Source organism: Pyrgilauda ruficollis, unplaced genomic scaffold, assembly GCF_017590135.1.
Source record: "Pyrgilauda ruficollis isolate IOZ18807 unplaced genomic scaffold, ASM1759013v1 scaffold97, whole genome shotgun sequence".
Classification (NCBI taxonomy): domain Eukaryota; kingdom Metazoa; phylum Chordata; class Aves; order Passeriformes; family Passeridae; genus Pyrgilauda; species Pyrgilauda ruficollis.
Genome location: NW_024531821.1, coordinates 3,007,454 through 3,019,814, shown reverse-complemented (window position 1 = coordinate 3,019,814; position 12,361 = coordinate 3,007,454). Strand labels below are relative to the sequence as shown.

Below are 12,361 nucleotides of genomic sequence, written 5' to 3'. Positions count from 1 at the left end.
ATTTGTATATCCTGCTCCTGTTGTAGCCCATCAGCCATGCTGACAGCACGCCAGCATTCCTTGCCAAACCCTTTAGCTGGGATTTCAAAATAACCTTTTCCTGGGGAGGGTTTGAGCGCAGATTTCAAGGTTTGACCCAGAAAGACTGGAATCACTTTGAAACCCTTTCTTTGTAATTTAGAGGCAGAACTGGTCACTCCTGGTGGCTCCAAAGCCAGGGGCTGTGTTTAGACCCACCAAGTTTGTCACACGTTCATCCCCTGGCTCTGTCTGTTGGCACAGCTTTAGGAAGCAGCTCTTCAGATGTTATGAGCTCTTTAGATGTCAGATGCTTAATAAAAATAGATAAAATCAACTTGTATTCAGGCTCTAATAATGGCTCCGTATGGCAGGATGGTTTCTTGGTAAGTGTAGGCTGGATCTGATATGAGCTGGTGCTGCAAATCCAAAGCTGGTGGCATTTTCAGACTCTTTGTGGGACCAGTTGCCAGGTTTTACTCATTTCCTCCCTGTTCAGTTGGCTCTGTTCATGCTACATGTGAGATTAGAAGCAGTTCATGCTGCTAACTAGTGCAGTACTTATTTTGTAGGTTCAGTGTGCAGTTGTTGTTGAATAAGAGCATTTGATATTAAATCATTTATTGTCTAGCAGGCTGCTCTTGTGAAAAGGAGCTAACCCTGTTATTTTTGGAAGGCAGCCCAGTGAATTACAGTGTATGTGAACTATAATTGTTGCCTCTCGTGATGTATCTGACTGACCATCAGCTCCAGATAACCACACACATATCTCCTGTGATTTTTTAATTTTGCATCTCTTTCACTCCCTGTAGTACCCGTGCACTGATAACACAGCACTTGTGCTGCTCATAGCCCTGCTCCTTTTCCGAGCCATGCAACCTTTTTGTCCTTTGCTGCTTTTTTGCAACTGACACCATCCCCCCTCCATTTTCATTTCTCCAGGTTTCCGAAATTTGCACCTGGATGACCAAATGACCCTCCTGCAGTACTCCTGGATGTTCCTGATGGCTTTTGCTCTAGGCTGGAGATCCTACAAGCAGTCCAATGGCAACCTGCTGTGCTTTGCTCCAGACCTGATCATTAATGAGTGAGTAGGAGCTGCCAGGGCTGGGCTGTGCCTGGGGGTGCCTGGGGCTGCTCAATCCAACCAGAAATCCCACAGCACCTCTCCTTCCCCACTTGTTTCTCCCCAGCAGCTTGCTTAGCATTTCCCACTAAGTCAAACGGAAGGTAATTGAGATATTAAGTGTATTTATATCCAGAAGTTTTTGTGGGAGGTGTTTGTGCTTTAACATTCCATATTGTGACTGTTCCTGCGCCATTCACTAGAATCATTCATTTTATCAGAGCCAACACTGTCACAGCTAAAAATATGCCTGGGATGGAGAAAAGTTTGGCAAATTGCATAATGTTCTGTCTGTTTAGTGTATCAAAGTGGCAATATGGCCCTGCGAGTTTGCCAGAGTGAAACATTTCTGTCTGACCTGATGAAATCAGGGCTGAAAAGACAAGGTTAAAGATGGAACCTGCCTGATCCATATTTTCTTCTTGAACTTTGTTGTCGACTTTCAAGCAAAGTTGAATTTGGTGGAATGTTTGAACATATATTTTCTTGCACCACACATGGTTTTCCTTGTATTTTTCCAGGTTTGTGTTGTGCAGTAATTCTGTGCTGTAGAAGAGGGGAAGAGGGAATTTGAGATTCTTGAGGTGGTTGGATCTTATTTGTGTGTTTCTTTTCTGGTTTTGATATGGAGACAATACTTTTAGCCTGCTTTGGCACAGTTTAATATTTTTGGTCCTATTTCACTTAAAAATCAGATCTCCCAAATATTTTCTGTGTTTTAAAAAAAATGTAATAATTGTTACATTTTCTGTGGGATCAGCGATTTATAGTTCATGTTTATTTATTCCCTTTTTTTTTTTCATTGTAAATATTTATCCAGGCTTTTATAAACTGTAATAATTGCCTCATAATAATAATTTTTTTTAAAAGACTGAGAAGGAGATGGCAGGTGAGGGCCCATCTGTATCCTTACGTTTATTAAAGTGCTAAGAATGTGTCCCTGGAGGAGAATAGTCTCTATATGGTGGAATTGAAATAATTGATGTTGTCACTAAGTGCAATAACATCTGATTTGCTGTAAGTCAGAGGTCTCCTGCTGTTTTATCAGTGGGTCAAAACCACAGAGCTTCACTGCTAGGTGCTGGAACTCTTGAAAACCCCCAGAAATGAAAGGGTAATGCTCTCAGAGCAAACAGTAATTCCCAAATTCCTTCCAGCTACAGTTGGGTGAATCGTAGATCACAGTGACATTTGTTTCCAATAAAACACGGAGCTGACTGAGAGCACTGCAGCTCCTTCCAGTGAGCTACAGGTTCTCCATAAAACTCTCTGCTCGTAACTTTTTATGTCCCATCCCTCAATAAAACAGAGCCACCTCGGGGTAAAAGCTGACAGGCACCAGGGGAGACACGAGAGCCCTGCAGGAGCGACCTTGTGGGCAGGCAGACAAAAATAAACACCCTTGGCTTGGGGTGACCAGCTGTGTCCACGTGGGGAGCTGAGCTGAGCTGAGCTGGGGCCACTGCCGTGCCACAGAGAGGGGCAGCTGCTCCTGGATAATTCCCTTGGGGTTTTACAGCAGGGTTAGACACCATTTATTCTGTTCCTGAGCTTCCAGGACTTACTTACCCTCATGGTGCAGTTCAGTGGCTTCAGCTTCACAAAGGGAAACTCCATCTCTCCAAGACTTGGTGCTTCAGTTGGACATGACTGCAGTTATTGATTGATTTCTTTAGCCTCATGTATCTGCTCAAGCATCAGTCCTTCATGCATTTATCCTCGTGCCAGCCCTGTCCACTCTGTTCCTGTGTATTTACTGCTGCTTACATGGAGTGGCAGAATCCAGTAGCTCAGAGTCTGTGGTAGGAAAGAGGATTAAATTCTCTTCTTAGGTTTTAAACTGGCATATTAGTCATTTGCTCAGTCTTCTCCTAAAAATTTAATATTTATTGAATATTCCACTTTTATGTCTGTACTCATATAATTTATTTATTTTTATGGAGGTATGTCTATACTAGCTGTCAATTTTATATATATCATACGTGTTTTTATACACATACACATGAAACTTGATTCAAGCTGTTGAAAAGTTTGGCAGCTGAATAAATCTTAGGCTTTAGGCCATTATTTAGTACTTGGAAAGGGTTTAAACCTGTGATTTTGCAGTATTGTATAACTGTTTCCCCAGTTTGTGATTGAAAACATGCCCTGCTGGAGCTGGCACTGGTTGTGTCTCAGCTTTCGTCCTCTGGGTATGTCACAGGGTGCCCAAAATTACAGTGAGCACAGTGACGGAGCACAGTGGTGTTCTTCGAGTAGCAGATGCCATTTAATTGCTGTCCAGCTGGGGACAGAAGTTCCTGGAAGTCCTGGGCCCCAGGATTTTGTCTCTGGTTCCGTGCTCGTCACTGGAGCTGCTTGCTGGGAGGAGTGAGGTCACGCGTTTGTCCTCCTGATCTCGTGTGCCATGCAGGGTAGCTGTGCTGCTGGCTGGGGATAGCAAAACAACAAGTGAGGTCAGTTTTGTAAGCAGTGCTGTGTCAGTTCCCTTTTTCCCCCAAGTTTTTCCCCAGCATTCTTTTGGAACTCCTTCTGTGGAGTCGGTGCCAGCTGGTTTTCAGAGCAGCAGCATCTCGTTTGCTGGGGTTTGGTGCTGTGCAGCTCTGCTGAGCTGGGAAACTCAGAGCAGGGCAAAAACCCTGCCCTGGGTGCTTCCCTCCCCACGTGCCCATCCCTGTGCCCATTGCTGTGCCCATTGCTGTGCCCATTGCTGTGCCCATTGCTGTGCCCATTGCTGTGCCCATTGCTGTGCCCATTGCTGTGCCCATTGCTGTGCCCATTGCTGTGCCCATTGCTGTGCCCATTGCTGTGCCCATTGCTGTGCCCATCCCCGTGTCCATCCCCTGTACATCCTTGTGTCCATCCCCCTGTCCATCCCCACATCCCCATGCCCGTGCCCATTCCCCGTGCCCTGCCAGGCCTGGGGCACGGGGTGGCTGCTGAGGGCACGAGGAGGGCTCAGCTGCAGCAGCCTGCTGGGTGGCAGTGCCCTGGGGAGGCAGGTGAGTGCTGTCCCCCGAGCTCCGTGTGTGTTCCATGAGCTCTGTGGGGCTCAGCAGATCCGTGGGCTGGGGAATGCCCTGTGCAGGGAGGGCAGCTGGCATCCCGAGCAGGCAGAGCCCTGAGCCCTGCCCGTGTCCCGGCTGTGCCAGCTGAGATCATCTGATGTGCCCTGGCTGGGAGCCGTTCCCAGAGCCGTGCCAGCGCTGGGAGCTGGGCAGGGGGTGAACCAGCCTCGGTGTGCCCTGGCACCGGGCACGGGGCAGAGCCTGCCCGAGCCCTGAGCCCGGGGCCGTGGCTGCTCCGTTGTGCAGCCTCGGCCCTGCCCAAGGCTCTGTGCCTTCCTCTGCCTCCTCAGCCTCCCGGATGGGGTTGCATTCCCAGCAGGCAGAAACAAACAGCAGGCTGACCCCTTTCATAATGTTTATTTTAACCTTCTGCCCAGAAGTGGGCACAGTTTTACATGAGGAAAACTGCTCAGCCCTGGCGGAGAATGGGTTTAAATTACTCAATTTGAAATATGTGAGATGCCCTTTGGCACTGCCCGGAGGGGCCAGGACAGCGTTTGCCACCTGGCCAAGTGGTGGCTTTGTGCCCAGTGCCCTGAGAAACGTCCCAGAGCCCAGCATTTCCCTTCCTCCTGTGCAGCATCACCTCGTGTGCTCTTGGTGCTGGAATGCTGAGCTGGGGCCGGGGTGTTGGGGCTGCTCTGAGTGCCCACAGCTGGAGCTGCAGGTGTGGGCAGTGCCACGCAGCGCCCAGTGCCACGTGGGAGGAATTGTCCAACAGCTGTGTTTGGAAATGCTGGGGTTTTACCCTGGTGCTTGCTGTGCTTCAGTGCAGTTTCAGTAGACTGTGTTTGTCTTTCAAAAGCCATCAGGATTCCCCCTGGTTTTTGCACCTTGACAATGGGCTGTTCCCTCTTTCCACTCAGGGTTTCCCAGGATGATTGTGAGGGAACACTGCATAATCCTCCCTAAGGTCTAAGGGAGAGAGAATGGAAAAGTGATCAGCTTTGGAGGAGTTGTTGTTTCATAACCAAATCTTACTTGTAACTCCCACACCAGTTTGTCTCTGTGTAGATTATAATGCTGTATAGGTAGAGGTGACACATTATTAACAAAAAATGAGGTGCTGGCATCACTGCAGAGACATTGTGCACTCATTGCTTGGAGTTACTTTGCTTGTCTTCCTCCCTACAAAATAAAAACCATGGAAAATCATAAATCTGTCTTACACTCTTCAGAATTAGTGTGTTCTTCATTTCCCACTGAAAACTAATTCTGCAATATTCACAGTAACCAGCAGTAAGAGCACAGATGAGCAAGATTGCTGTGTCAGATGAGGTATTAGATAAAAGCAGTTCCTGTCTTAATGCAGGGCTTCATTGAAATAGGGAAAAAAAATACAAAAACATAATGTTTGTTATTCTGATTCCAAGATGTGCCTTTGCTTGTCAACATGACTTTCCATTTATGGTTGGAAACAAGTTTATTACAGTACAGAGATAATGAAGTTTAATTGCAGTGCTGGTCATTGCTTCAGGAACGTAGATGGGCACAAGTATAAAGTCACTTTGAAAACTGAGGAGTTACAGGAAGATAACTCCTAAATATATAAATATGCATTAAATTAGGCACACTTTTCAAAGGCATTGAAAGAATTAGAGAAATCCCAGCTCCAGTGTGGCACTCCATCATGTTTTCCTGGGAAGATGAGAGGGGAGCTCGGACTGGGCTTGATTTGTGTGTCACGTTGGTGCTGGGGCTGCTGAGAGCAGAGCGTGCTGCTGAGTCCTTGGTGCAGCAGGCTCTGGACTCAGGGTGTCACAGGGCTCCTCCTGTCCCCAGGGCAGGTTTATCTGTGCCACCAAGGCTGTCACCTCAGGGGCAAGCTGGGCAGTGGAGCCTCCTCTGCTGCACCATGGCTCACATGCAGCTCCTCACCTGCAGCGTGGAAAAACAGGGCGTGCAGATAGCCAGGCATTCACTAATTGCTGTGCTTTTATTCCTCAGGCAGAGGATGAATCTCCCATGTATGTATGAACAATGCAAACACATGCTCATGGTGGCCCGAGAGCTGTCCCGGCTCCAAGTCTCGTACGAGGAGTATCTGTGCATGAAGACGTTGCTTCTCCTCTCTACAAGTAGGTGAACAGCTCAGTACAGAGCTTTTTGCTTCTACAGAGGTGTGTGCTGGATTTGCAGTAGATTCTGTGAGGTGGATTTATACAATATGCTACGTGCTGGTTTTAGCTTTAGGTAGGATGTGCTGGAGTTAAACAAGTCACAGCTTAGTAAATTCTGGCTGTACTGCATGAAAGTTCAAAGTGCAGTGTCAAAGATAGTCCTTTTAGAATAGGCAGAAATAAACTAACCTAGTATAAGTGATTATGTGTAAATACCTTTTGCAGTGTTGTTTTTCCCTCCTGTTGACAGCCCTGGCAGCCAGTGACTTTGGTCTCCCCTGTTCTGTGGGGCTGGAGCTCCCTGAGGGTCTGAGCTCAGCCCAGGCTCAGCTGCAGTCCAGAGCAAAGGGAGAGAGAGAGAAACAGTGTGTGAGTGTGTGTGAGTGTGCAGGGGTGGGTGTGAGCCAGGCACCTCGCTCCAGCACAGCCTCTTGTCCTGGGAAATCCCATCCCGTGCCATCCCACGCTCACAGGATCCCCAGGGAGCTGCTCAGGCAGGGGCTGACGCGTTCCTGCTCCTGCCTGCCACCAGGGCTTTGGTTCCGAGCACTGACAGAGGTGCCAGCATGTTTGAAAGGCAGCAGCAGAGCAAGTGAAGATTTGTCAACAGACTTTGGTACTTGTGCACCATCCTCATCAGGTGCCTTGGCTTGGAAGGGACCTGAAATGTGATGAAAAGTAAATATTGTTAAGTTTATTACACCGAAGGTGTAAACATTCCTTATCTTTAACGTTTCCAGTGAATAATAGCATTGGTTCTCATACAGAAAGGAGAATTTGTTCGCCTTGGCCTCTTTCTGGATAGGAGCAGGAGGGTTGGGAAGCCCAGCACTCCTCCCATGCCAGGCAGGGGGTGATGGGTGTGGGCAGTGTGAGGGTGCCATGGCCAGTGCCCCCCGTGCCCAGCACTGCCTCGCTGCCAAGCCCAGAACTGGGACAAGGGCTCTTTTCAGAGGAAACTTTCAGCCTCTCATGGCCGTGGGCTTTGTAGGAACTTAAAACTTCCCTGAAACTGCAGATTTCAAACAGTTCCTGTTTGATTCTGAAATCTCTCCCAAAAATTCCTCAAGTGTTTCGGGTGTGGTGTAGGCCAGCTTTCCTCACAGGAGCTGGAAATTTCCACGGAGAAATTTCCATGGCAGAAGCGGTGAGGGGGCAGCAGTGGCAGGACTCAGCCCCCCCAGCACGGGGCTGGGCAGGGCTGGCAGTGCCCCCAGGGGCCTCTCCTCTCCATTCCCAGGGGGACACAATTCATCTTCATTTTGCTAAGTGCATACATTGAGTGAGTGGTACATCGGGGAGCTTCTGCAGTTCAGTAGCTGAAATTTCTATAGCTCTTTGACAATTTGAGTTTGTTTATTGTGTTTCTGTGTTAAGTTTTCCAAGAGAAGAGGAGGAGGAGGAGTAAAGCAGGAATCCCACACAGGTCTAGACTTGTAGCTCACACACAGACGTAGCTCAGAGACCTTTTCCGTGTGAAGTATTGAAACAGTTGACAGGTTTCATCTCTGTGTGGGCAAGACAGATAAGAGACTTCATTCCAGAATCTCTCAGATGCTGACAGTGCAGGGAAGGCTGGATTTCCTAAGGCAGGGAATGTGCTCCGTGGTCTGTGTCCTCCTGTCGTGCTTTGGGTCACCTTTGTCTCAGCTCTTTCTCTTCTGTGTCTTCAACTCTTTCACTTCCCTGAGGTGATCAGAGCCCTCACAGGAAGCACCTTAAGGACCTCTGGAGTCCCTGTGCTGCATTAGTCCAGGCTGGTCCTTGGCCTGGGGAAGGACCATCCCCACAGGAGAGAGGCACAGGCACTTCACCTGGGTTTGGATCCCCAGCTCCTCAGCTGCCCAGCCCTGTCTGGATGTCCCCTCCCTGTCCCAAACAAGCTGTGTCCATGCCCAGTTCCCCATGGCTGGTGCAGTCTGTTTCTTCAGTCTGTCATGCCTTGCCTGGACCCGTTACTTGATCCATGTCAGGAGGCTCAGGACCAGATGATCTTTCAAGATGCTTTCCAAGCCAAGCCATCCTGTGATCCTGCCCTTGCTCTTCCCTGGGCACACGGAATTTTTAAGGAACCTTCCTAATGTCACATTTCCCCAGGGCTGGAGGACACAGGAGCTCCATCTCTGGTGCTTCTCCATCAAGCTGCTTCCAGGGCTGGGTGTTGTTGCCTCTGTGGTCCTTCCTGCTGTTTTTTGGTGGAATACCTTTGGAGGGTTTTTTTTCATTTTGCAGCAAGCCTGTGCTTTGTGTCTAAAGCTGGTCACTTTGACAGCTGGTCACTGTCCCGTCCTGCTCTCTCCTTGTCTCTCTGCTGTCATTTCAGTCAGTCCAAGTCCTTTTTCTTTTGCTCATTTTCACAGAATCATGGAATGGTTTGGGTTGGAAGGGACCTTAAAGCTCATCTTACTCCAACCTGGCCTTAAACACTTCCAGGGATCCAGGGGCAGCCCCAGCTGCTCTGGGCACCTGTGCCAGGGCCTGCCCACCCTCACAGGGAAGAAATTCTCTATTTTACCCTAAACTTCCCTTCTTGCTCCTTGTCCTGTCTGCAGCCCCTGACGAAGATTCCCTCTCCGTGTAACTAATGTAAGAGAACCTAAATCATGTCCCAGTTGAGTTTGGCAGTGTTCTAAAGGCTGGTGTCCATTTGCAGTTCCCAAGGAGGGCCTGAAGAGCCAGTCCCTGTTTGAGGAGATCCGCATGACGTACATCAAGGAGCTGGGCAAGGCCATCGTCAAGAGGGAAGGGAACTCCAGCCAGAACTGGCAGCGATTTTATCAACTGACTAAACTGCTGGACTCTATGCATGATGTAAGTCCTGACAGGAATGCTGCAGGAATTCCAGAGAAATACGTTTGGGGCGGGGACAGCGAGCTCCTCCTGCTCTTTTTATTTAAAGGGAGAATATCGGGGAGGAGGAGGAGGAGGAAGAGGCCGAGCTCCTCTGCTGTCTCACAAAAGGCAAATTGAGAGCCTTGACCATAGTCCTCTCAGGCTGCCTCTGCAGTGCAATCCACAGCAATTAATTGTATAATTAATCTCATTTTCAGTCTCCGTAGTTCTTAAAAATTACGTTGCTTTAAAAAGGAGGAGCTCAGGAGCTGTAACTGACTTTGCAGTAGAAGCAGAAATGTGGTGTTTAAACCAGTCTTATCTCAGAGCCCAAGAAGTACAGAGTTTATGGAATAGTTTGAAATTCCATTAAAACAATGCCTCAGCAGTATGTGTGGTGTTAGCAGTGATCTAATTTTGAAGGAATTTCCAATTCAGACCGTCTCCTTTGGCAGTTTAATTCTAATTACACATGTAGCACAAAGCAGTGTTTAAGACAAGGGTAACTTTGAGACCTCAGAATTACTGGTTTTTTCTTGTTACTGTACCAAGCACCTGGAAAGATCTCACTTAGCTTATCCATGTGTGTGTTATTTATCTGCTGGAATGGGAATTGGTTCCAAATCTCCTCAGTGTTTGTGAAGCCTTGCACAGTCTGTCTGCTTGGTTTGTATCAGAGTGCCATTGACAATAATTAATGAACTAAATGAGGATTCCTGTGCACGTCTTGCCTGAGCCCCATCCTGTGGGCAGGAGCTGGGAGGAGGGAGGGGGATGTTCTCTGAACGTCTTCATCTGCAAGTAATTCTTTGTCTTGTCACTCGTAGGTGGTTGAAAATCTTCTGAGCTTTTGCTTCCAGACATTTTTGGATAAATCCATGAGTATTGAGTTCCCAGAAATGTTGGCAGAAATCATCAGCAATCAGATACCAAAATATTCCAATGGAAATATCAAGAAGCTCTTGTTTCATCAGAAGTGACTGCCTTAACACAAAGGGTTGCCTTAAGAAACCGTCACACGATAGCTTTGTTTTGTAAAGAGAAAACCTACAGAACTTGTTCCTTTTGTCCTCGCAGGTGTTTCTTTTGTAATTATGCACTACATGTGGTTTACAGAGGGCCAAGAGTTAGGCTGGAGAAGCAGCGGATTTCTCGCGTTGGGGAAAGGATTGGGGAGAAAGGAAAGGAAAAGAAATCGTGGTTTTGGCAGAAATTTTCTCTCTCCCCTCGTGCACCATCCCTGGATGCATCAAACCACCAGTGACAAGCTCTGAGGCTGTTACGAACATTCTGCTAATTAATTAATTAATTGCTGCAGTTGGCTGGAGACAATTTTTTAGGCTTTTTTTTTTTTATTTTAGTAAAGGGTTTTGGATTTTTTTTTTTTTAAAGTTAAGGTAGTATTTTGGTTTATGCATGTAACCTGAAGAAAGTTTACAAGTGTATATCAGAAAAGGGAAGTTGTGCCTTTTATAGCTATTACTGTCTGGTTTTAGCAATTTCCTTTATATACCGTGAACTCGGCTTGTTCATTTTTTCTTACATAATTTTTTTGTAATACTTCAAGATGCCTATTGTACAGCTGGTTTTTTAAGGTGGGGCAGCTCGTAGCTTTCCTAAATGACCTCTAGACAGTAAATACTCACGTAGATTCATGTGAAACTGGGTTGGGCTTTTCTAACCTAATGCTTTCAACCGGCAAAGTGGCCATAAAAATTGAGTTTTTTCTAAGGGCCCGGGTGGGTGGGAGAAGACTCTCAAATCTCATTTCAGTAGATCCAGATGAAACAAATCCTTTTGGTACATTGCAAAAGCGTTGGATATGCATATTCATAGAAAATTAACCCAGTCCTAACTGGATGTAAATGAGCAGGTTATTTTATATATCGAAAAAAAAAAAAAAAAAAGAAGCCTGATTTTTGCATATGATGCAACAGCCATAACGCAAAGAGTCATGGGCTGCATTGATGCCAAGAAGATCAGTCCTGACTGCCCATCAGGAAATTTTCAGGAAAATATGCATAGCTTCAGAAAAGTTTACTTCTGTGTGGAGAAACTCCATTTTCTGTACACTTAAAGCTGCCATCACAGAGATATTTGCGGCGAGCCCACGGACAGGGGAGGACGTGCGAGCGCCCCGCGGCTGGGGCTGTTCTCCCGCAGGAGTCCAGGATCCTCCTCCCCGGGGACTTGTCCGTGCAGCTGGGACTGGATCTCCCAGCTCTGAACTCACCTGGCTAGAGACCCCATTCCGCAATTCCTTCACCGACTGCTCCATCCTCTTTCCTGGAGAGCAGGAGAGCTCCGCTACCGAGTTCGTGGTCTTAGAGTTGTCCGTCAAACTTTCTGTCTTTGTAAGGCTGCAGCCCTTCACATTGAATTCCTGGCGTGCCATAAATTCCCATAGGCCTTGTGGATTTCTCCTTGTTGCCATTGATGAGGATATTTTCGACATTTAGAAGCTGTAGTAGCCTTTTCTACGTGCACCTTAACAATTTTCTGTATCTCAAAACTGAAATATTTACTATGCCACTCTAAAATTTGATTTTTACTCGAAGTGGCCAGATCGTTTGTGTAATAGAAATGAGAAAGATCGTCTGAGAAAATACAAAACCTAATATATTTTTATATTTAGTTATAGTTTCAAATATGTATAATCGGTATATTCGCTGATCCAAGAAAAAAAGGGAAGGGCTACTGCAGCTTTAAAAGCAATTTATTAAATGATTGTAAAATAGCTTGTATAGTGTATAATAAGGATGATTTTTAGATGACAGATTGCTTTATCATGATACATGTAATTATATTTTTTGTAGGGGTCACAGATACGCTGAGTGGAAACCGTGGCGCGTGGTTTGGCCGGAGGCAGCACCGGGGCTGCCGGTGTTGGTGTCCAAAGAAGTGCTCTGTTCCAAGGGGAAACCTGTGCTCCTGGGTGTTTGTGGGGTTGGGTTGTGTTCATTGAATCACTGTGTACAATTCCCGTTGGGTTTGGGGGGGATACTCCTATCTGTATGCTCGGGAGCCGCTCCCGAGGCACGGCTGAACCAGACCCCGCTGCAGAAACTGTCACAGCTCTGACAGCAGGAACAGCTTAGAAATTGGGCAATAATCCACATCCAGGTGCCAGCAATATGTAAATACAGAGCGTGGGGTGTTCACAGCACATTTCTACATTGAGCAGACCTTGGTTTCCA

At 47.1% G+C, this 12,361-nt stretch overlaps 1 protein-coding gene across 1 annotated transcript in view; it reads left to right on the top strand.

The window, feature by feature from the left end:
• Positions 1–12,361, top strand: part of NR3C1 (nuclear receptor subfamily 3 group C member 1) — a 64,835-nt gene extending 52,474 nt beyond the window's left edge. The window contains exons 6-9 of the mRNA XM_041489859.1: positions 961–1,105; positions 6,160–6,290; positions 8,986–9,143; positions 9,992–12,361. Coding sequence (XP_041345793.1) covers positions 961–1,105; positions 6,160–6,290; positions 8,986–9,143; positions 9,992–10,144 — 587 coding nt within the window. The 3' untranslated portion in view covers positions 10,145–12,361. The remainder of the gene's footprint in view (positions 1–960; positions 1,106–6,159; positions 6,291–8,985; positions 9,144–9,991) is intronic.